The 24,525-nt window shown below is 49.5% G+C and overlaps 2 protein-coding genes across 8 annotated transcripts in view; both read right to left on the bottom strand.

Moving 5' to 3' along the window:
• THOC5 (THO complex subunit 5) overlaps positions 1-3,609 on the bottom strand; it is a 29,461-nt gene extending 25,852 nt beyond the window's left edge. For 2 of the 7 annotated variants that reach the window (XM_088800945.1, XM_088800947.1), the window contains exons 1-5: positions 3,478-3,531; positions 3,239-3,348; positions 2,655-2,771; positions 1,564-1,695; positions 56-199 (exon numbers count right to left, since the gene is read on the bottom strand). In XM_088800945.1, the coding sequence (XP_088657071.1) occupies positions 56-199; positions 1,564-1,659 (240 nt within the window). In that variant the 5' untranslated portion in view covers positions 1,660-1,695; positions 2,655-2,771; positions 3,239-3,348; positions 3,478-3,531. Of the gene's footprint in view, positions 1-55; positions 200-1,563; positions 1,696-2,654; positions 2,772-3,200; positions 3,447-3,477 lie in introns of those variants that run through there. The other 5 variants (XM_019743090.3, XM_019743096.3, XM_088800946.1 and 2 more) reach the window with 4 other exon arrangements.
• An 871-nt stretch (positions 3,610-4,480) lies between these two features.
• On the bottom strand, positions 4,481-19,019 carry NIPSNAP1 (nipsnap homolog 1). The gene is made up of 10 exons (XM_019743131.3): positions 18,863-19,019; positions 12,931-13,058; positions 12,712-12,757; positions 12,377-12,471; positions 9,248-9,318; positions 8,972-9,112; positions 8,650-8,681; positions 8,248-8,342; positions 6,978-7,061; positions 4,481-5,670 (listed from the first exon to the last, which is right to left on the bottom strand). The coding sequence occupies exons 1-10, from the start codon at positions 18,970-18,972 to the stop codon at positions 5,606-5,608; spliced, it is 867 nt and encodes a 288-aa protein (XP_019598690.2). The 5' UTR covers positions 18,973-19,019; the 3' UTR covers positions 4,481-5,605.
• Between the last annotated feature and the right edge of the window lie 5,506 nt (positions 19,020-24,525).

The following is a 24,525-nucleotide window of genomic DNA, read 5'->3' as shown; positions in this document are numbered from 1 at the left end:
GGGGCAAAACAGATCCATCCATGCAGACCCACCAGGTTCGTGCTCGTCTCCTTACCACATCCTTGCCTCCCTTGCTCTTCAGGTCCTGGATCTCGGCCATGAGCCTCTGTAACTCCTGGCACGTGTACTTGTACAGCTCGTAGTCTCTGCCAGGGTCCCGCAGATCCACCTCAGCCTCCTCGCTGTAGTATTTACCTTCCTGTGGAGGCAAGAATACAGGCTTTGGGTGGGGAGTACAGTCTCCATGTTGGGACGAGGAACATGGGCTGGGATCAGTAACAGTGAAGCCCCACATCAGGTCTCTAAAGGATCTGGTCCTCGAATCAAATGTTGGTCCTCTTTTTAAAATGGAAAAGAATTCCTCTTTTCTCCTTTCTGATTATAAAGTAATGCATGCTTGGTGACAGAGATTCAGCACATTGTGAGGAGTATCAAAAACAAAATGAAAAATTGCCTGTAACCTCATCTCCCAGGCTGAAATAACTCCACTGTTAATAGTGTGGATAAATACAAATTTTATTTTCAAACAAAATGGGGTCATATTGTCCATGCTATTTAGTATACTTTCCCATCACAATAAATATAGCTCTCTATCAAAATGGCTGCATGACAGATAGTCTGTTAAATAAACCAGAATTAATTTAACCAAACTTGGGTGTTTAGATGGTCAAATCAAGCTTCAGCAGAGACTAAAATATTATTACTCTCCTAGCCTTTGGAGTAAACAGAACATCTCTTTAATACAGTCAACTAGTTAATAATACTGTACTGCATATTTGAAACCTACTGAGACTAGATCTTAAAAGTTCTCATTACAAGAAATTTTTTTGTAACTATGTGTGGTGATGGGTGCTAACCAGACTTACTGCGATCATTTTGCAATATATCAAATAGTGAATCATTTTGTTGTGCACCTGAAACTGACATGTCAATTACACCTCAATTAAAAGTCAGAATCATTGCCCCCAAAAGGATGAGGCCCTTCATTAATCTTGATTTCGTAAATCTGAGGAAAGTATCATTTCCTACTTAAATTTTAGCGCATATATTTCTCTATTCTACTATTAAAAACAAACAAAAAACATAACCCATCAAATAATTAAACAGTTAAGTCATAAATGAGCTCGACAGATTCAAGGATAGAGAAATAGCAAAGAAGAAGAACCTACTGAGTACAGGAGCCCTCAGGCCGCAGAAGAGGTTCTGCGGGCATGTGGTCCTGGCACTGTCTCCGTAGCAGACAGCAATGCCAAAGCTCCAGTGGCATGCTGCAGATGGACTGCCTTCTTCTGACCACCAGGAACATTGGAAACACACACCATACTAGCATGAATTCTCTGTTCAGGCACTAATCATGTCTAATATAGGCTTGTTGGTTCTCGAGATGCTGCAGCTAAACTCGATGTGGCTACTTTGTAGAGCCAAGTGAATTCTGGGCACCCGGTTAAGCAGAGGCCACCCTGGAGGCTGTCCCTGTGAGCCTCAGCTGCTGTAAACCCACAGCCAGGTGCCTGGCCACAAGCTGCAATTTCTCAGCAGCATGGCAGCCCTGGCTGATCTCACCTGCTCAGTGTCAGAACGATTACGCTTCCCTTCCGATGGAGCTCCATCACTTCGGATCACTTTGGGCTTCCGTTTTTTGCTCGATTCTGATGACATGCTGGTTTGGTGAGGTCAGGCAGAAACAGCAGAAACCTGTTAAGAGGAGAAAGCTTTCGATATTTTCCAGAGTTGGAACTGGAAATTTTCCTGAAGTCAGAATACTTGCGTCTAACTTCAGTTCTAGCCATTTACACCCTGGTAACTCAAGAAAAGGAACTCAACGCTCCAAAGGCTCAGTTCAATCCCTCAGGCTATCCAAAATGACCTCATCTTCTTAACCTCCACCTCCTTTAGAAGAACCACCCCACGGACCAAACTATTCAGACTGCCATGTAAGCCCATTACCAATACTATTGATAGATCACTGTGTGCTGGACCTTGATCTAAGCACTTTATGGGTATGTTTGCATTTGATCCTTTTAACAAACCTTTTAGATAAGAACAAGTACCATTTTACAGATGAGAACACTGAGATCAGAAAGGTGAATGACTTGCCCAAGGTCAAACAGCTAGTATGCTACAGCTTGGGTCCATCTAAGGCCACATCAGCGCTCTTGAGAACTACATTAGTGTGCTTCCTAGTCTTGCCACTATCTCATCTGGCACAACTCCCTGGTTGACCCTAAAATTTAAAAGAACATTTCATGAAGCTTTGGGTCATAAAGCATCTTGCTTCCATTACCTCTCCTGGTTGTCACCATAGCCCCAAGGTGAACAGCACTATTCCCCTTACCCCAATGAATCTTGTCACCAACACTTATTGAGGAGGCCGATAGCTCATCATAGTGGAGCCAGAGAAGCCCTGAGTTGGAACCTCCACTCTATTAGTTTATGGCCATCAGTCCTGGGACAAGTCAAGTCACTTCCCTTTTCTCTGGGTCTGTTTCCTCACAGATCAATTAAGAATAACAGTTCCTGGGGTGGCCCCTTAGTTCAGTTGGTTAGAGCGTGGTGCTAATAACACCAAGGTTGCCGGTTAGATCCCCGCATGGACCCCTGTGAGCTGCGCCCTCCTTAAAAAAATAAAATAATAAAGAACAATTCCTACCTACCTCAGGGGTTGTTACGGACATTAATACAGGAATGTCCTCCACTGGGAAAGGTGATGAAGACGATTTGGGAGCGGGGCTGTAGATGGTACATGGATGATCTTACATAATGCTGAACACCTGAGGAGAAAGTTAATCCCTTTTCAATTACTTTTAGAAACTTCTGATTGCTTCAAGGAGACTGTCTCATCTCCCTAGTTTACCTTTAACATCTATGAACACCAATATTCCTTTGTCAACAAAAGGACTGTCTCAGAGCTGTAGACGGAAATCGGGCCAGAATCATTAACAATGATCTGTTTTATTAAACATTGATTTTTGTCACTACCTTCTGCATATGGCAAGTGACAGAAATTTTATATTTATGGCAGAGACTTAAATTTTTCTTTTGAAGTAAATTCAAATTTTAAAAGTGACTCGATTAAAAACCTTTAGTAAACAGTCTTACATGGTTGGTTGATTTGGCCCGAACCCACAAAGGTGAAACCCGAAAGGCTTAAACGTGGGAAATCCCGACTTGGGCAACACAGTAAAGAGTGCCCGGCATACCTAAGCGCACAATGACTGTGAACTGTTATCACCATTACCACCATCGTCGCGTCGTCATCATCTAGAGGCTACAACGTGGGCCTGACGATGTTGCAGCTACCGCGACATTTTCCACATAAGGAAACGGAGCGCGCGGCGCTGAGCGACCCTGGAACCCCGGGGAGTGAGGACGGAGAACCCTGGTTGGACTCCAGCACAAAGACGCCTTCCGCGCGGTCCCCACCTCAATCCCAGAGCCCCCCTGCCCGCCCCGCCACGGTTCCGAGCCTTTCCTCACCCCACGGCGCCCGAAACCAGCCCAGGATAACGAGCCACTTCCCACGGCGGAAAGACTGTGACCCGCGCACCATAGAGAAACCGAAGGAAAGAGCGGCCGGCCGGAAGCGAGGCGCGGAGGCCGGAAGTGAAGCGCAAAGGCCGGAAGCGTAGCGCAAAGGCCGGGGAGGGCAGTCAGCGTGCAGTGCAGGCGGCGGCTTGGTGACGTGGGAGCAAGGAGGCCGCGGCACCTGGGCTTTAGGGGAGGGTCCCAAGTGCCAACAGCCTCATACTGCCCTCTAAAGCCGAGAAACTGAGACGGCAAGGACAAAGATTCTTATATGCCTCGTTCACTCTTTCCCCAGCGCCTAAAGTAATGGCCAGCAATTAGTACATGTTTTGTCATTTGTTGTTTGACTAAGGCCCAACGTAACACAAGAATGTGGCAGTGCCAAGATTTGGACCTTTGTGGATTTGCTTCCATACCTGGAATTTTCTTTTTTGGGTGGGGGGAGGTTTCTAATTTTGATGCTTATTTTGCTAGTTTAACTCGTTTGCTACTAGACAATATAACCTGGATTCTTAAACCATACACATTCATCCCAACATTTCCCACTGGTAAAGGTAGCACGTCAGGGAGGACATTAACTCCGTAACACTTTTTCCCCCCAAGGTGCATCACTAGTTTCCCATTTTACGTCCGATTTGCCCAGGGCAGAGTCACAACTTGAATGCAGCATTTGACAGCTTCAGTGTTTTCTATCCCTGGTAGAATTGTGCATACAGGGAGGGTTCGGGACTTATGGTGTAAATCCTACTTAACTGGAGGTGGAAACACTTGGTACTGAATCCCTGGTTATACAGGACAGTTCCTTCTGCCATGATGGGAGGCCATCCCTGAGAGGAGCTCAGGGAGCATAGTACGCTGGGCAGTGGGGGGTAAACTAGCCAGTTGAAACTGGGAAGCTGGCCCTGCCTTGGGCACCTGCCAAAGTTACTTGCAGATGAAGAAAAAACAACGATGGTTTATAGTAAACATTTAATTGTTTCCATCAGGAACTCCAGCACAAGTTTTCCTGAAAGGGAGGCAGAATCAAGCGACCCAGAGTTTCATGAGGTGTGAGGGTCACGGAGGAGGCTTCCAAAGTCACTGACCCCACTTCACACACCCAGTAGCCTGGTAGAATGAGGGTTGGATGGATAGAATGTGAAGAGGGAGCAAGGGGATGCAGGGGGAGGGAAATACAGGCCCTGGCCCATACCTTTGCCCGCAAGAAGGAAAAGGGAGGACAGGAGACGCTCTGTACAGGGCTGGAACTACATATTCAAGTTTCCAGCCTTGTTATGTAGAAACAGGTGAACCTCTCTCCGACTGTCTTGTATTAGGAGCCCCTCCTCAGTGGTCTTTTGTCACCTCTGTTCTATCTTCCCCATTCTGTATTCCAAGTTCTGCAGTTCAAACCCTAGTTCTGAATCCTAAGTTCTACTTTCTGGGTTCCTAGTTCTGGGTTCTTGTTCCTGTTCCATTCTGTTTCCTGCCCCCAGATTCCTTCCAGCTTCCTTTTCCCAGCCTTTCTGGGTGGAATATATGGAACTCCTGCTGACTTTGCTAACTTGAGGGTTTCCCCCTTTACATCTTGAAGCAATTCTAGGCTTTTCCGCAGCAAGAGGGACATGGTTTAGACTATCCAGCAAGTAGGTGGCCCAGTGGAGACCAGGGAATGCCTGAGCACCTGGCCTGCTTTGACCTCTTCCCTTCCCACCCAAGCTCTAATCCCTGGACACACTACCTTTTGTGCAACTAAAGATAAACTGAGGGATTCTGTGGTGCTAACTGGGGACTGGTGGCCTTGAGATGAGGAATCTTAAGGAAAATGTGAGAAGACATAAAAGGTTGTTGTTCTTCATTCAAAGAAATTAAAAACTGCTTCCCACCCAGGGGAAGGAGTGGTGGGGAATGTGGGAACTGTATGGGCAGAGCTGCAAATCCTCAGAACCCTGTCATCCTTCAGCTCCCCCTTTTCTGAGCTGAGCACTAGCCCCCCGAGTCCTCCCAAATCCGAGAGAAAACCAAGGCAGCTGGACCGGGAGCTCCTCTGTCCATGGCTGCCCTGAGGGAGAAGGGGAAAGAGGTGGAGCCAACAGCAGCATCACTGGAGAGGTGAGATCTTCAAAGGAATCATGATCCGAGACTCCATGTGTCGCACCAACGGGACTGTGGAGAGAGGCAGAGGTCACGGATGAGGCTGAGGCGAGCCAAGTCCGGAAACTGGCTTTTGAAGGGGGAGGAGGCCTGAGATGCTGAGACAGGAGAAGCCCCAATGCCCTCCTAAAATGGCCCGTGGAGAGTACCAGGTCTTCCAAACTGGAAGGAGAGGGGACTTAGGTGGTGATAAAACGCAACACTTAAAATATTTTCATAATTATCGATTTTCCTGTATATGTGAAGAAAAAAAACCTAGCATAGTAAAAAGTGATTTCAGATACTACTGCTCATGACAAGTAGGGGGGGATTTAAAGAAAATAACTGTGGCAGTCGTATATGGGTAGGACAAACACTGTCAGCGGGTCCTCAAGTGGCTGAGGTATGAAACAAACAGACTTAGTCCAACTGCCTCATTTTACAGATGGGGAGGCTGCAGCCCAGAGCCGGGCAACCCAAGGTCACCCGGGAGGTCAGACCCTCCTGCTCAGAGCTATTCAAACTTTACTGTGCATGCAAGTGATTAATACTTATAGTTCTTGTTAAAGCACAGATTCTAATTCAGTGGGCGGAGGAGGGGCTTGAGACTCAGCATTTCTAAAGGTTCCAGGGATGCTGACACTACTGTCATTTGGGACCACATTTTGAAGAGCCTCCAGTAAACTTCAGGAGACGAACTCTCCCCTACACCAGTTACACCAGTTAAGTGTGGCAGCCAGCTGTAAGCTCCTTAAGGGCAGGCACAGGCTCCTGTTCATGCTGGGCCCCCCAGCCACCTGTCCACCATAGTCCCTGGCACAGTGAGGGCTCAGTCAACACCTGCTGACTCCAGGTGGTTCTCAGGGGGCCCAGCAAAGCGGCAAACACTGTGAGCAAAAGAACTGGCTCGAAAAAATTTGCTGTATGCTTCCTTTGTGTGAGTCTGGGCGAAGTTTAGCGCTTTTCACAAATTAGCTCCTGGAATCCTTCCCCCAGCCATCCGAGGCAGGCACTACCGCCATCTTACAGGTAAGGAAACAGCCTCTGTGAGGTGCACCAAGCCTGAGGTCACAGTGCTCGCTCACTACCCCGTTTCTCTGAGGCAGGGACCTCCCGGTGGTGTTGTCATCCCCCAGAGCACTCACTCAGGGACTCTGGATCATGTGGCGTGTGCCACCCTGATAGAAACCCCTTAACTCATTTTATTAAAAGAAAGTTCCTCATCACTAAAGGTAATCAAGTGAGGCTAGCTCTCCTTGCAGAGGAGATTCCAACCTCAGTTAGGGCTCCTGCAGATGACCTCCAAGGGCCCCATGAAGCCCCCAGAGGTCCTTGCTCACCTGTGTAGTAGACATTTTCATCCCAGCCCCTCTTCCTCCAGGCAGCATTTCTAGTTTCCTCCCGAGACTGCAGGTCTTTATAGGCTGTGGGAAAGGCATTGTTTCATTCTTTGGGCAGAGGGTCTGACCCTGGACCCAGCACAGGGCCCCCCTCCCACGGCCCTAAGCCCTGTCCTGCTGGCTCTTCCTCCACAATGCCTTGGACTGTTAGCAAACACTGTCTGCCTTGACAATCTCATCCGATCAGTACATTTGTTGACAACTCCCAAATTTATATTTCCAGCCAGAAATCTCCCTCAGGCTCCATACTCATGTATCTGGTGCCAACTTAACATCTCCACTTGGATATGTCAGCATCACAAATATAACACTTTTGAGGGTCAAAATTACACTCTTAAACCCTCCAACCTACTCCTCTTAGGGTCTCAGTAAGCGACACACAGCTGCTCAAACAGGAGTCTGGGAGTCCTGGAGCCCTCTTTTTGCCCCACACAGACAGTTCATGCAGAAGTCCCATTGAGTCCATCTCCGAACTAATTAATCTGTGGACTTTTCAGCATTTTCATTGCCACCATCTTAGGCTAGGCCATTACCTCTCCTGCCTGAAGTAGTGTAACCGTCTCTTGATGACCCAGTGCCTCTCTGCAAAATACTTCCCTGCAAAATGCTCTCAGCAAAGCACATGGCAGCCAGAGGTGTCATATTAGAACACACTATAGGTCGTGTCATGCTGCTTAAAATGCTGCAGCAGCCTCCCATTGCATTTAGAATAAATCCCACCTCGTCCCCATGGCCTGCGAGGCCCAGCCTGACCTCCTCACACTCTTCCCCACTCTTTCCCCACAGGGCTCGTTTGCACTCCTCAAAGCACTGAAGGCCTTTCCCCATTGCAGGGCCTTTGCATGTGTGGTTCCCTGCATGCAAAGGCCCTTGGAATGCCCTTCCCTTGCAATTCACAGCTGGTTCTTTCTCATTCTTTAGCTGGGCTTACATTTTTACCTCCTCAGAGAGGCCTTCTTTGTCTATTCTAGCCAGTGTAGGTTCCCATGCTTTTTTCATCATCATCATCATCATCATCATCTCTCTCTCTCTCTCTCTCTCTTATTTGTAATAATCTAAAATTATCTTTTTGTCAGGTTACGTCTGAGGTGCTGTGTCTCTCTGCTAGAATGTAAGCTCCACCAGGGCACTAATGTATTCGCATTGTCTATGCAGAGTGCCAATGGAGCAAGGGGACCAGCAGAGGGCTCCTGGAGGGTCCCCAGCCTACCCCAGAGATGGTGCACAACGTAGAGCTCCCCTATCTGCGAGAAGAAGCCGCCCACTGCCTCCTGGTTCTCCTGCCGGTACTTGATGGCCCGAGCCCTGGGGATGGCAGAAGAGAGTGGAGCAGAGGCCATGGCCAGAACAAAGGGCTCCCTGGGCTGCCCCAGCTCTCAGAGATGGTCAGGGAATGGGGTGACGGAGGTGCAGCTGCTGGCTGGGTGTTCTTCCAGGGGAGGCCTCACAATCCTCACCTGCTGATTGGATCCTTCTCCTGGATCTGTGCAGGGCACAGGTTGCCAGGCTCCTTGCCATATGACCCTGGGAAAGGTGGCCCCCCCAGGGTCTTGGTGGGGGAGGCGCGCAGGGTCTCCCCAAGCCACCCCCAGCCTATGGCATTGCCACTCACCAGTTGTTCCCCCACTCGATCATGGTTCCTGGCTGAAAGAGAACCGGGAGAGGATGAGAATGAGCCCCACCTCGGATTCCCAGTGTTACAGCTGGGTGGAGATGGGAAGCTGTCATGTCTCCCCAGCTCCAGGGGCCACTTGGTCTCATTCAGGGGCTCTGACTCGCACGTGGGTGTGCATGTGTGCACAGGTGCGTACACACCTCTGTTCTGGGCCCAGAGGGAGAGGCCAGAAGGCGCAGTGAAGGTGCAGGGGCACCTGTAAAGCAGCGCCGCAGCAGGGAAGGTGGGTGCAGGCAGGGATCTGGTGGGAGGGAGGCACCTTGAGCTTGTATGTCCTCAGCTCATAGATGTTGGGGCCTGCTCTGGGCTGTGGCTCGTTCCAGAAGCTGAACTCAAGGAGCATCTGGTTTCTCCTGGACAGCAGCATTTGGCTCCGTTCCTTTCGGAACTCCAGGTACTCCTGCGAGCATGGCAGTCTGGGCATGGCAGTCAGGAAGAGGCCCCCCCACCCCAGCCGTGTGTCCCATGGGGTGGCTGAGGCAGCCCCAACACAGGGCTGGGCCTGAACCAACACACAGAGGTTTGCCGAGCATACCTTGTTATTTTTGAGCTTGTTCATGCAGTCCATGAGGGCTGGGTAGCCACCTGAGAATCGCCACAGGTGCACTAATGGGTGAGAGGTACAGGTCAGGGGGCCACTTAGACACCCTGACCCACTTACCCCAAGATTGGCTAAGTGTGCATGTAAGGAGCTGGTCTCCAGCCTGGTTCTCTGTAGCACCAGCACTTTCTCTGAGTTCCCTTTGCCTTGGTAGGTGGCATTGCTGGGCAGGGGATGACTCCAGACACAAGCCCAGAAGACCCAGGTTTGAACTCCAGCTCTGACAGCTGAGCTTTGACCCCTCTGGGCTTCGATGTCCTCATCCTGAAAATGACAATGCTCCCACCCACACTTCCTCAAATAGAAACAAGAGAATCAGAGGTGAACTTGTACCCAAGGAGCAGTGGCACACATAAAGCCAGGCCTGTGAGATAGGCTGGACAAATGGACGGAGTAGGTCTGATGGGCTGAGATGGAATATTCCAAGACAGGTAATTTAAAAAAGAAACCAAGAAACAGAATTCTACCACATGTGTTTAGGGGTAGAGGGATATCTCCAGAGCTGCTGGTCGATGCACGATCTCGTGATGGAGACTCAAGAGATTGTGACAGGAGATGCCCCCCTGGGGCAGAGAACTAGGGCAGGCAGGAAGGAGGCTTACTTTTCACTGAAAATCTTGTACTGTTTGAAAATATCATAGCCTCTGTACAGGGTTAAATAGTGCCCAAAACCCCAATACCACCAAATCCATGCCAACCAGACACTCAGAATGTGATTTAATTTGGAAATAGGGTCTTTGTAGATGTACTCAAGCTAAGATGAAGTCATACTGGGTGGGCTATAAATTCAATGACTGGTGTCCTCATAAGAAGAGGGAGATTTGGACACAGGCACAGAGAGGACACAATATGAAGACAGAGACACTGAGGGAGAATGCTATGTGCCTAAGTAGGCAGAGATTGGAGTGATATATTTACAAGCCAAAGAATGCCAAGGATGTCCAGCAATCACCAGAAGCTGGAAAAGACAAGAAAAGATTCTCCCTTAGAGACTTTAGAGGGCGCATGGCCCTGCCTCACACCTTGATTTCAGACTTCCGGGCTCCAGAACTTGACAGAATAGATTTCTGTTGTTTTAAGCCACTCAGTGGTTGGTACTTTGTTATGGCAGCTCTGGGAACTAATACACCTTGCAATAATAAAGAAACCTAGTTCCTGTAGAAAATTGCCATCCTTAGGAGTACCACTAGGACAGGGAGGAAAGTCTCCAAAGGGTCAACAGGGCATGCTAGCGCTTAGGGCAGTTGGCTGACCGGCACTTTGGAAGCTCAAACCTTGTTACTTCCCATCCCCAGCCTGTACCTCACCTGCCTTTTGACTCCATCTGTGCCTTATTTTCCCATCTGAAAAATGGTCTGACCCTATAGTTTAAAGGCCTCTTTCCCAAGGGAAATAGCAAGCGTACATATGGATGGATGGAAGTCTACCACGTCCAGGAATGCTGACCTATGGAAGAGGGATAAGCTGATACAGGGACCAATAGGGAAAAGTTACAGGAAGGGAGGGCATCCTAGCCCACAAGAAAGAGGTTTCTAACAATGATAGCGGTCCCTCTAGAAGATGGATCAGCAGTTCTTACAAATTCATTCAAATGTAGATTCCTGAGCCCTGCTCCTAGGGGATGGCTCAGAGGGCTGCTCCTCAGCTGTTTCTACACGGCAGACAACACGTCAAGATACACAACATGGAAGACATGCTTTAAAACTTCGGTATCCCATTCCTCAAAATTCATTTCCCAATGAGCAAACACTTAGGAGAATCCAAGGAGTGCTGCTGGAGCTGATTTAGTTGTGCCTAAAATGGGAAAACTATAGGGGTTGGAACTGAAGACAGTTTGCTTTGATCTGCCTTTCAGTGTGTCAATGACTATTACTGAAACAGAATAAATGATTAAGAGACTCTATCTGCAGATCATAGAAAAACACAACAACAACCAAACAACATAATTATCAGGGCTGTCAAAGGATGAGATAGGTGGTTTGAGGTAGTGAGTTCCCCGTTAGGGGGAGTATTCAAGGGAAGCTTAGAGGACCTTCTATCAGGACTGCTCCAGAGGAACTCCCTGTGCTGTACAGAGTCTAAATCAGCACAAAAGGACTTTTGACTATGATGGAAATATTTTATAGCTGTGGTGTCCAACATGGTAGCCATGGGCCACATGTCTATCAGCGGGCACTTGAACTGTGGCTAGTGTGACTGAGGAACTGAATTTTTCATTTCATTTCTTTTTACCTAATTTAAATGTAAATAGCTACATGTGGTTAGTGGCTACCTTGCTGGACAGCGCAGATATAAATGCCAAGGCCCCTTTGAGTGGCTGAGATGCTGTGAGTCAACCAAATTCATATGTGGGTCCTAGCAGCTGGTGCCAACCGAAGTGGGTAAGTTGGGGTGGGATGGGGCCTACTGGGGGGTAAGGAACCAGCTCAGACAAGAGCCCTATTTATTCCACAAATACATGCTGCATACTGGGGATTCAGTGGTGAAAAAAGACAGGCAGGGGCCCTGCCTTCCCAGAACTCACCATCTATATGGGGAGACACACAAGTACACTACAGGAAGCCCAATCAGGGCTGTGAAGAGGCAAATCCTGGGGGCTGGGGAGCCAGGGAGGTGCCTCACCCAGCTGGGTAGGAGCGCTCAGGGAAGGCTTCCAGGAGGAGTTGATGTCTACGCCAAAATAAGAGATGAGTAGAGGACTGAGCCAGGTTCAGTGGGCAAGACAGAAAGGCTGCTTCAGGCAGAGGAAACAGCACGAACAGTGTGGAACTAGAAGGTGAAAACGATCTGAAGAACTGAAAGAAGTTGTGGGTGGGAAGCACAGTGAGCAAGGAGGATGTGGTTAGAAAAGGCCAGAGGCTGGGCAGGGAAGGACTCGCACAGCCTCACGGGCCATCCCAGGGCAGAGGGGAGCCACCGCAGTTGTCTGAGCAGGGGAGTGAGCCGACGAGGCCTGCATTTAGAAAGACCCTTCTGGGTGCTGCTGTGACGTGGGAGTGGAGGGCAGCCACGTGTGGGGGCCTGGGCGGGGTGCCAATGGTGCTGGAGAGGTGGGCACCTCACCTGCCTGGTCCTGTTCCCCGTACCACGTGTTCCAGTTGCCCACAAGCGAGCAGGGGTAGTCCGCATCCAGGTGCAGCTTGGGTAGCACTGCCTCCCTGCAGGAGGGGCACAGAGAGCGGGGAGGGCTCACACCAGCCACCAGGGCCCCTGAGATAAGGGTTCCAACTCAGGCCCTCAGGGTGTCAGTCTCCCCATCTCTAAGATGCAGAGCCTGGACAAGACATCCTTAGGACTTCTGGCTCTGAAATCTACATCCCTGGATTTCTGCAAGGAGAACAAGGCTGGGATATAGTCCCCACCCAAACTGCAAGGCGTGGATAGAAGAAGATGCTCACGTCAGGCTGTTGTAGGCATCCAGATACTCCGGCTTCACGTTGTGAACTGCAATAGAAGACAGAGAGTGGGGGGTGTTTGTGTCTGCGGGGAGCTGGTGGCGGCTGGGGGGGAGCCATACAGAGCCAGGGCTCGCAGGGCAGCTCCCAGGACAGCCCCTATCATCTGGGACCCCCCAGAGGCCCGAGGAGGGTGAGATGGCCGGCTCAGCAGCCACTCACACTGGATCTTGTAGAGGTTGCTGGTTTCCTTCTTAGACAGCAGGGTGGAGTGGGCGTCCTTCCGGGGATCCACCTTGTGCACAAAGAGAGAGCGGAACCAGCTGCCTTCATTGTCCTTGGAATAGAACCTGCAGGATAAAGGAATTTAGGGGGACATGAGGGGCTGGGGGAGCCTCAGCCCTTCCATTTGTTCAGACATCCTGCTCCCCAAGGCTGGCAACCCACATTTCTGGGAAGGGGGCCATGGAATCCCATGACAGCTCCAGAATGTAACATGTCATTGGAGCCAGCTGAGCAGACGCGATCCTTTCTGCAGAGATCCTGGCTGCCCAATTTGTTTCTTGAAGCTTTGCAGAGGCAGTCTCCCTTCCTCCACTTCACCCCTTTCCAAGAGGCCACACAACTGCAGCCCCGTCAAGAGGCAAACCAAACCCAAACCCTCCTTGCCAGATGTCCAACGCCCTTGACAGCCCAACCTATATTGTCAGCCTCCTCTTCTGTGTGCCCTCCGAGTGTGTACCCCCCTCTCCAGTTATGCTCCTCCTCAAACACAACAGCTTCTTTTCCTGTGCTGTTTTGTGTGTGCTAGTTCTGTCCCATCTGATGAGAATGACACACTCTCTGTCCTTCCCAGTGCTCACACTACACAGCCTGTGCCCCTTCCCAGCCCCAACAAATGGAGAGCCAAAGACAAATAAACTTAGTGCCTGAGGATGTCACCATCTGCTAGAAGAAAGGAGCCTTGGAACACAATTACTGCTGGGGTCTCTGGGAGAGCCCAGGGGAGCCAACCTGAACTCAGCCTCTGCAAATCTGGGCAGGCTCTCCAGAGGAGGTGATCTTACTAGTCTTCAAATCTCCAGTGCTGATTTGGCAGATAGAGCGGGTAAAAGGCATTGCAAGGCAAGATTCATTCTTTCATTCATTCATTCATCCAGCCAGCCAGCCAGCCAGCCAACACTTAATTGACAAATATCTGCTCTGTGCACCTCGCCAGGGTGCTGCTCCCTGTGAGAAAGAATCAATGAATGAATGATGTGCCTTGTTCAGAGCAGAGGGACCTGCCACCAGGTCCTGCCAGACCACAACTGCACTCCGCACATAAGGTCCCAGCAGCTTCTAACCAGGCCTGAAAAGCAAGTCTCCTACTGAATGATTTCTAGACTGGGAGCCTGGTAATGGAGGCCCCATTAGCAAGTCCTGTCCTTTTTATGAGCCTTTTCTGTGGCTAGAATAAATGTCTTGCAAATTCAGTGTTACATTTCCCCCCCTAAATATGGAGCAGCCACTAGGACTGATGAAATTAGAAAGAAAACATCTTAAAGTAGTGATGCCTTTGTATGAGCACAGAGAAGGACGAGTGTCCCCAACTTTTAACCCTGTTTCCCTGGGAGAGGGGTGCAGGAGATGGTTACATTTTTCTTTATTCACTGTAAGTTTTTGTAAAGCCAAAAAAGGTAAAATAGAAATGTTTTAAGTGTTCCTGAATACATAGTACATGTCATCTTGCACGTATGTGCTTCATTAACAAAAAGACAATTATCAGACGGGCGGCGTGGTCTGTGAAAATTCTAGACCAGAATAAGGGAGCCTTGCTATAGATAACATTCCTCTGTCAGGGATCTGTGATCAACTTTTCCGTAGCACGATCCCGCTGAATCTACATGATGACGTTCCAATGTTGATACCATTAGTGTCCCCGTTTTCGAGATGAGAAAATAGAAGGTCAGGGAGTTTAAGGAACTTGCCCGAGGTCACACAGCAAGTCAGGGGCGGCAGAGCTCAGGTAGGAACCAACCCAGAGCTCTTCCCTTTAAAGCCAGCCGCCACCATTGGGTCAGGCATCAACTTGGGAGCACAAAGCAGATACAGTGAAGAAAACAGGTGTTTTCAACAAAGCCACAAGCAGAGGGAGCTGACCTGTGGTTTGAGCGTAGAGTGGATGCTTCCCCTGGAAGGGGTGGTGGCAGGGAGAAGAACAGTTCCTATGATTTGTCAACCAAGACCTTTGCGCCAGAACTGGACTTCAGGTAATTTATTAACATCAGTACTCACCAAGATAAACAGCTAAGTGGCCCATCCTGGAGAAGAGAGCCTGGGGGCTGGAGTGCTGGAGCGTGGTCCAGAACTCCAATGGGTGCCCCTATCCCTCTTTCCTGCCTCTGAGCTTCAGTTTCCCCGTGTGTCAAACAAGCAAGGTGGAACAGCTTATCGCTAAAGATCTTTTCTGTAGATAAAACCCAAGAAGGGACCTGTCTAAGATCCCAGGGCAGGGTCTGAACTAGAAGCCAACATCTTCAGGCTCTCATTTTCAAGGTTCAAATATTTTCTCAGTGAAAACAAAAGATTCTCACTTACCTTTGAACTCCCCAAGCCCTCTCACCCTGCTCTCTCTTTTTTGGTAGCTCCTAACACATTATACCTTTTCTTTTCTTTTTCTTGTGTTTGCTTATTACGTGCTTTATTTTCTCCCCACTAGAAGCTCCCCCACAAGGACTGGGCTGTTGTCTGTCCTGTGTATTCCTGCGTCTCCCCAGTGCGTGGAACAGTGCTTGGCACATGGCACATGCTCAGTCCACATTTGGGAAATGAAAGGAGTTGGGGGGCAGGGGCGCTCAGACACAGCTGCAGGAAAACGTTGGAAGCTGGTAAGACAGGAAAGAAAGGGTGGATCTTTGCTCAGAGCGTGGACTTGGGGCTCGGGCCCTTTCTAGCCCCACCATCACCAGCAGAATAAGTGTTTAAGAGCAGGTTCTGGACAGACTTGGGTTCTAATCCCGGCTCATCTCTCTGAGCCTCATATTCCTCACCTGTAAAATAGGGGCAAGGGGATGGGCCTCTGGAGCAAGGGCCTGACGTGGCAGTGGCAGCTAATATCACTGCTCCTACTAAACTTCCTAACTGATCTCCAGGCTCCCACTCTTTCACCATTTTTCCTGACCTGCCTTCAATCTTTGTAAAAACCATTTTGATGCTGCTATTCCTTCTGCCCAAAAGTCTTCTGTGGCCCCCTGATACCTACAAAACAAAAGCTAGATGTCTGCACTTGGGATTCTAGCTCTCATCTACTTTGCCAAGCTTTCCAGAGTCAATTGCCTTTTAAATTTGCTAACCACAGAGCCGGCATTCCCCAGTCCAGTGGTTCTCAGTCCACAGTGTTAGTTTCATCTGAGAAATTCTCAGGCCCCATCCCAGACCTACTGCAACAGAAATTCTGGGGATGGGCTTAGCAATCTGGGTTTTAACAAACCCACCAGGGGATTCTGATGCTCACTCAAGTTTGAGAATCACTGCTGTAGAGTAGTTCCAATGTATTTTTTTTTTTAAATGTAATCTCAGTAAATCATCCCAGAAATGCCAAAGATTCTGTTATCTAAACTCTATTAAGAATGCCCCTTAGGCCTAGAAAAATACAATACAGCTTTGTTCAATTTGTGGGAAGGATCTGCCCTAGTTGGACCAGTTTAGCCCCTTCTCCCAAAACACCTCTCATATTCCCTTAGCCCTTTCATCATATGATTATGTCTTGTCTCCCTAAACACACAGGAAGCCACTAGCTGCTATCCTTCCCTCCCCCAGTATACCTAGTGCAGTGCTTTTGGCATGAAAGTTGCTCAATATTTATCCTAGATGAGAACTTATCAGTAGATGACACATTTGCACTCTCAATAGGGCTCAACAGTCTGATGCCTCCTCACATGAAACTGCTTCACAATGTACCAGATTTATTTGCTCGGAAGCTCGGCTCTGTGCACATTCTGAAACACTCTTCTGTTCTGAATTGGCCAACTTTAGAAAGGGCCACATTCCTGCTTACTGTTCCAGAAGTGTGTCTTTAGAAGACCTGCTACAAGAACTAGAACTAAAATTCTGTTAGCAATAGGATTACTGGTGCAACAGTAACAATAACTGCTGTTTATTGAGCACTTACTATGTGCTAAGAGCTAATCCCCACAATGTTTTTGAGAAAAATGAGGCTCAGAGATGTCCCATCCATAACTCAAGGACCGTTAATCAACTGCCAACAGGATTCCAATCCAGGTCCATCTGATTTCAAAGCCCACAAACCTGAGTGGCCAAAAGGGACGCTGCTGTGCTCCTCTAATGACTCCAGAGAGATAATGAGCAGAATGATGGTGGTGGTGGGAGGGGGTGGTTGGAGAGGGTGGAAGCAGGAGGTGGGGTGCACGTTCCCTAGTATCGAAGGTGGGACCAGAGCATAAGTAACTGCAAAGCAGTCCTGGAGGGACTTGATAAGTATTCATCCACTTGGTAAGTGCCTTCACAGTAATCCGACAAAAACACCTAGCAGCGATTAGCATCCCGTTTACAGAGAAGAAAACTGAGGCTAACAGAGGTTCTGTGCCTCCTCCAAGGTCACTGGTCAAGTAAGGAGCAGCAGGTAGCTTCTATGTCCCATGCCCCTGTTGTGGCCTCTGGATAGCTGCCACACAAATGGCTTCTACCACTAACTGGTTCTGTAACCTTGGGAAAGTGAGGTCCTTTCCTGTCTTGATTTCTTCATCTGGAAAATAAGATGAAGATGATCTTATAGAAGATGATCTCCTCAAGTCTCTTTCAGCCCTCATATTATGAAGGGCTCACACAGAAACTGCTTGAGACATGGGCTTGAGCAGGGGGCAACATCTGTTGTGTGTTCACTGGGGGCTAGCAGTCTCCCACACATTGCCTTTTTAATCCTCCACAGCCCTATGAGACATGTACGATTTTATCACTCCCGTTTTATAGATGAGGAATCTGAGACTTCAAAAGGCCAAAAAACTCGCCCAACGTCATCCCACTAAGAAAGGTTGAGTTAGATTTGCTGCTGGTGCCAGGCAAACTTCAGGCCCTTTCCATGATATGTTTTCTCCCCAAATATTGGGTAGTTGGGTGGGGGCACATGCCAGCTCCTCCTTCCCAGCTGCCCCAAAACCCCACTGCACAGCACTCTAACATGTCATCACAAGGTCTAACCGGAACTCTGTAGCTTCACGATTGCGCTGCCAGGCAGAGGAGACCCCTGCTTCCTTTCCACAGGTGGAGGGACAGGTGTACTCACTTCTTAACAAATGTTCTTTTTTTCCCCCTTAGTTTTATTGGCAAATATTCTTGAGCATACACTGTCCTGAGCCCTGTGCCAAGGGTTGGAGAAACAGAAAAATGAAGTGATGGGTTACTGGGGGAGACAGATAAGTGTGTACAGCGGCGGTAAGTGCAGAGATGGGGAAAGTACAGGGTGCGGGAGACTGAGGAGGGAGGGGCCGCCCTGGACCAATCAGGGAGGCCAACCCCTGCCTGCGCCCAGAGCAGAGCCCAAACAAAAGCCTAGGCTAAACGCATGGCCCAGCCAGCCTCCCTCAGCCAGGAGGCCACCAGTTGTGGTGCAAAGAGCACTGGGTCAGGAGACCAGGGTCCAGACCCAGTGCTGCCACTGGAAAGCACGGGGAGTGACCTTGGGCATTTCCCATCCATCCTGAGTCCTCCTTTGCCCCACCCACATTGTGCAGGGTTGAGGAGCAAAGGGTCTGTGCAGCCAGCCATGGCCCTTGAAGATCCTCCACTGCTCTTCCCATGTCTTCCCCCCAGAACTTTCCGAGGGGGAAGGTGCCTCTCCTAGCTCAGTGGGTGCTCACATTAACCGCAAAGGCCAGATGGGGCCACTTCTCCTGCCCTGTGCCCACTCCTACTCTTCAGGGCCCAGGACCTCCCCTCCCCATTCACCCATCTTTCACTCTGCCTAGAGCCAGGTATCCACTAGGACAAAGATCCTGAGCATACCTTTCCCATCTCCCCCGTTCTTACCCAGAGCTCTACTGGCCAGGTCTAGATCTTCTTGGCCGTGCCTCTACCCCATAGATTCCAAGCCGGAGTCTCTGCCCATCCCCCTGCACGCCCCGCGCACAGCCCCCCAACCCGGCCCGGCTCTCACCGCGCCGCAGCCGCAGCTGCAGCCGCAGCCGCAACGTCCCCGGCGCGGGGCCAGGGGCCCCCGAGCAGCCGCCGCGCCGCCGCAGAGATGCTGCACAGCAGTGTAGCCATGTTGGAGCGGAGCTGGTTGGAGGAAGGCCTCGCCCCCGAACTCAGCGGAGGAGGAGGGGCGTGCATAAGCACCGCCCCCTCCGGCTTGCCTGCCTTTCTCTGCCCTCCTCCGGGTGGGCGTTGCGGAGGTGTTTCGCCCCCAGCTGGGTAGACCATGGGCGGAAGTTGGGGTGCTTGTCTTCCGAGTACCTGCCATTCAGCTACTGACATGCTCTGTGACCTTGAGCAAGCCCTTTGCCCACTTTGGGCTTCGGTATTCACCTCCGTAAAATGGGAGCGTTGAACTATGATACCAGGGATTTTTTTATTTTTATTTTTTAAAGATTTTATTGGGGAAGGGGAACAGGACTTTATTGGGGCACAGTGTACTTCCAGGATTTTTTTTCCAAGTCAAGTTGTTGTCCTTCAGTCTTAGTTGTGGAGGGTGCAGCTCAGCTCCAGGTCCAGTTGCCGCTGCTAGTTGCAGGGGGCACAGCCCACCATCCCTTGCCGGAGTGGAGAAATCTAACCGGCAACCTTGTGGTTGAGAGGACGTACTGCAACCAACTGAGCCATCCCGGAGCTCAGTGGCAGCTCAGCTTAAGGTGCCCTGTTCAATCTTAGTTGCAGGGGGTGCTGCCCCCTCCATCCCTTGTGGGACTCGAGGAATTGAACTGGCAACCTTGTGGTTGAGAGCCCACTGGCCCATGTGGGAATCGAACTGGCAGCCTTCGGAGTTAGGAGCATGGCGCTCCAATCACCTGAGCCACCGGGCTGGCCCAATACCAGGGATTCTTAACTGGGCATTCAAGAATAAGGGGGCAAGGAGTCAGTAACCCCCTGAAATTGTGCATTTTTCTGAGGAGCGATCCACAGTCCAGTGTTTATCACATTAGCAAAGAAACGACTGCCTCCCCAACAATTTAAGACAGGACTATGAGGGATGCTTTCTCTCCATCATCTCCTTTTCTCTTTCCATCCCCTTTACCATCTCTGCCTGGGCCTCCTGGGGCATCACGCTGTCCTGCCCTGCCTAGCTTTTCTGTCTGCCCTCCAAACGAATTCCTTCTCAGCCCATAATTCCCCACCCCAGATCACAGACCTCAGCAGGGTCCTAGACCCTGTAAGCACCACTGGGTGGACCAGAGGCCTAGTCCTTCCCAAGGGACATGGATGGAGGCACACCCTCCCAAAAGAATGTCCGCTCTCTAACTCTAACCCGTGGCTCCCTCCTGGTATGCTTAGGGTGGGGGAGTGGAGGGCAGGCTTTAATTTTGTGATTCCTTCAGCAAATATCGAGTCTCCCTGGCTAGCACCTGTGCCAGGCTGTGAGACACCAAGGTGGGCAGAACAAGCCCCATCACTTTGGGAATGTGAGTCCTGATAGGGGAGACCAAAATCACATCAGCACTGACTTTGAGTCCCTCCGGGGCAGACACCTTAGGTCTCTCTCCCCTCACCTCTCCTGCCTGACATATAAAATATTTGCTGAGTAAGTGAACAATATACACAAAGATATTTTTGCCAATTGCAATAGAGGCTATGAAGAAGTATGGGGAGCTATGAGGACTTATAATGGGGAGGAAGAGAAAAAGGGAGGTCGTATATAGAATTTGAGGGTCAGTAATGACTTCTATAAGAAAATGAGGCTCGAACTATGATTTTTTTCCTGTGTTTTCTAAAGTTGACACAATGAACATGTATTATATGTGTGATTTATTTTAAAAGGCAACTGTATGTCATTATGATAAATGGGAAACATGAATCACTTGCGTAAACAAGTAGACTCGTCAAAATAAATGCAATGAAAACAACAGTGTGGCTGTTGCCTTGAAGCTCAGGCAGAAGGCTGTGAGCCTGAGGCCTGTTCTCTGTGTTAACAAAAGCACAGAGAGGGGTTAGAGACACAGCTGGGCCCAGTGGCTCCTTGGGGTTATCAGAGGGACCAAAACGGAGTGAGCTCCTCATTCTGGAAGTCAGTGTGATCGGAGGGTTCCCAGGCACAGCTACTCAGGAAAAACCCAGATAGGTAGATGGAGGCGCACTGAGTCATGCAGTGGAGCTGCCCTTCTCTTAGGATCTGAGTGTGGCAGGTGTGGAGAGGTGGAAGTGACCGCCTCCACTGGGTCTTACCGGAGGCCTGAGACCTTGAACCTAAGCATTAAAGGATAAGTAGGGGGGCCAGCCTGGTGGACCAGGCAGTTGGAGCTCCGTGCTCCTAACTCCGAAGGCTGCCTGTTCGATTCCCACGTGGGCCAGTGGGCCCTCAACAACAAGGTTGCTGGTTCGACTCCTCGACTCCCGCAAGGGATGGTGGGCTGCACCCTCTGCCACTAAGACTGAACACAGCACCTTGAGCTGAGCTGCCGCTGAGCTCCCGGATGGCTTAGTTGGTTGGAGAATGGGCTTTCAACCACAAGATTGCTGGTTTGACTCCCAGGGATGGTGGGCTGCGCCCCCTGAAACTAACAACAGAGACTGGACCTGGAGCTGAGCTACGCCCTCCACAACTAAGATTGAAAGGACAACAACTTGACTTGGAAAAAGTCCTGGAAGTACACACTGTTCCCCGATAAAGTCCTGTTCCCCTTCCCCAATAAAATCTTTAAAAAGTAAATAAATCAATGAAGTAACAAATTCCATTCCTTAAAAAAAAAAAAAAAAGGATAAGTAGGGAGATTTTGCCAGGAGACGGGAGCAGGGCAAGGAGAACCGTAGGCAGAGGGAAGCAATGTGTGCACAGTATGTAAACGGGCTGCCAGGAAGAAATGGGTTCAAATTGTTCAGCACCATCGAATATAATTAAAGGGCAGAGATGATGTGGAGGCATAATCAGAACAAGGAATACTTTTCTAACAATGGCATGGGCAGCCTTGATGACCTGTCACTGGGTATGCCAACAGAGACTGCATAGCAACTCATCGGCAATTCATTGGCCACGTGATAGAGGGCATTTGGCATTGAAACCACAGGAAAAACCCAGGGCCCATGGACAAGGAGGGGCCAGCCCTCCAGATCTAAGTTGAGAGTCATCACCAAATTCTTGGTGTTTCTGGCTGTCTCTGTCAGGGAGAATACGGGAAGGTTGAACTGCGGCCTTTCATGCTTGTCTATGCATTTCCAAAGAGGGTTCTCCCATTTCCTCCCACTTAAGTGAGGCAGAAGGATCAAATAGGTGGTTCCAGAAGTACACTCCCACCTGTGACCTGGAGAGATGGGAGCTAGGTCTCCCTCCCCATGCCATATGAATCATAGTGTGGCAGCTCCCTGGAAGTACGGCTTTCAGAACCCCAACCCCACCCCAGCTAGGGTGACCAATGCATTCCAGTTTACCCCAGATTGTTTCAGTTTTAGCACTGAAAGTCGCTCATCCAAGGAAATCCCTCTGTCCCAGGGAAATCAGGTTTGGCCCTATCCCTCTCCCTAGGACAGAGCCACTCTATCCCAGAATCTTTTCCTTGCTTGACTAACTCATATACCCTGCTTGAAAGAGTAGGGCAGGGGCCTCTCTTTGTGGCACTCAGTGACATGTAATGCCAGTTAACTGAGCAGCTGGTATGAATGGATTCCTGCCCCATGGACTATGCATTCTGAGTAGCAAATCCGATAGATGTTGGACAACAATTTCAAAAATAAGGAATTAGACCATTTCCAATTACTGTGGAACAAATTACCCCCAAATTTAGCAGCTTGAAACAATAAGCACTTATTGTTTCGCACAGTTTCAAATGGGTCAGGACTTCAGGTTAGCTGGGCTGCTTGTGGCTTAGGGTCTCTCACAACGTCGCAGTCAAGACGCTGGTTTGGTCTATGAAGGCTTGACAGGAGCTGTGGGATTTGCTTCCGAGGTGGGGTGCTCGCACACCTGGTAAAAGAGTGCTGGATGTTGCCCAGGGGCCTCAGTTCCTTGCCACCAGGCACTGCTTGGGTGGCTTCACCGCATAGCAGCTGGCTTCCCCCAGAATGAGTGATCCAAGAGAGAGTAAGGTAGAAACTTCAAGAAATTTTATAACCTGGCCTTGGAAGTCCTGCTTGTCATTTCTGCATTATCTCCTTGGTTACACATTGTTAGCCCTGCTCCATATAGAAGGGGGCTTTACAAGGGTGTGAATACCAACATGCAAGAGTCATAGGGGCGGTCCTGAAGGCCGGCTACCATAATTAGGCTTTGCACTAGGCCCAACTTAATAAGGTTTGGGCTCAGCTCTTCAAGGAATCTTTAATGAGTAGCCCTCCCCAGCACACTGTCTTCTGCCCTACGATTTCTCTCTCCCCTTCCTCTCTGGGGTCCCTTCCCATCCACCACTGAGTCTGTGACATCTCTTTCTCCTGAACCTGTCCATCCCTCCCCTCTCTGCAGAGAGCTGACCCATCTCTTCTCCTCCCTCCCCTCCTCCCGGAAGCTGCCCTTACGGAATCTGCCTTCATAAATCATTTCCAAGGCCTGTTGCCCAATTTGTGAAATGAAATGAGAGGAGCCAGGGACAAAGACAGATGGGCAGCACCAGGCGGAGAGGAGCAGGCAGGTTCATAAGTGTAAAATATGGACAAACCTGCCATCATCTATTCTCTGGGACAAATAGATCATCACCGAATGGGCTGCAGAAGAGCAAAGAGACAAATTACCCAGCTGTGGCAGTGTCACCCGTTCCTTATTGATGGGCTTTTATGCTAGGGCCAAACTGCTCTCAGAATTGCATCCCCAGCTCCAATGGGGCCCAAATAGGAGTGACAGGGACAAGAAAGCTTTTTGTCTCAGCTGGGACATGAGCCACACTGCCAAGTCCCAGCCTTTTTGTCGTATGCATTCATATGCAGATATGAATTATGGAACTTTGACGCAGTGCCACATAAAAACATTAACAAAGTGCCATTCCACGTATAAATTGGAAATCATACAAATGGAAAACATTTTAACTCGTCAGGTATGGAGCAATTTCAAAGCCGTCGGGATGAATTACGAACTGTGTTTACGCTACTGCCACAAGGCGGCGCCACTGTAGCAGGGAAACGAATGACCACAGTGCGTCATTATGGAGCAAATCACGCTGTAGCTATGGTCTCTTGCAACCGCTTCTTGTGGCTATTGAGCTGTTATTTTGTCATTCGCTATCGTTATAAACGACTTTAAAAAGCTATAACAACATAATCATTCACGCATTCACGAAGTAGAGATGCTAGTGCTGAAAAAATACGCCCTCTTTTGAGTGGATAGTGGATGTAATAAAATACCACGAAGACTGAACCCCCTCCGCGACAGGTGGTGCTGTTAATTTAGAAGAGTGCCGGCGGGTAGAGATAATACCGCAAAGATACAAAGCAACATCAAAAGCAAAACTATGGCAAAATGGTTGTGGATTTATGAGCTGTGCGAATGCATTTCATCACCTACTTTACATTCATTCCTGTGGGGAAAGTAGGGTTTTGGAATACAAACTTTTGAATCATATAAAGTTTACAGAAGGCATCCCTCCTGAAAAATAGGACTTTCCTGGACCTTTCCAGTATCCGCGCATAAATATAGCTCCTGGAACCTGCTCCTGGAAGGGGAGTGTTGTGGGTTGAATTGTGTCC

This window comes from Rhinolophus sinicus, chromosome 9, assembly GCF_057876585.1.
Source record: "Rhinolophus sinicus isolate RSI-liver-muscle chromosome 9, RSI-T2T, whole genome shotgun sequence".
Taxonomy (NCBI): Eukaryota; Metazoa; Chordata; class Mammalia; order Chiroptera; family Rhinolophidae; genus Rhinolophus; species Rhinolophus sinicus.
Note: the sequence above shows the minus strand (reverse complement) of the source record. Positions and strands in the feature narration are given on the sequence as shown.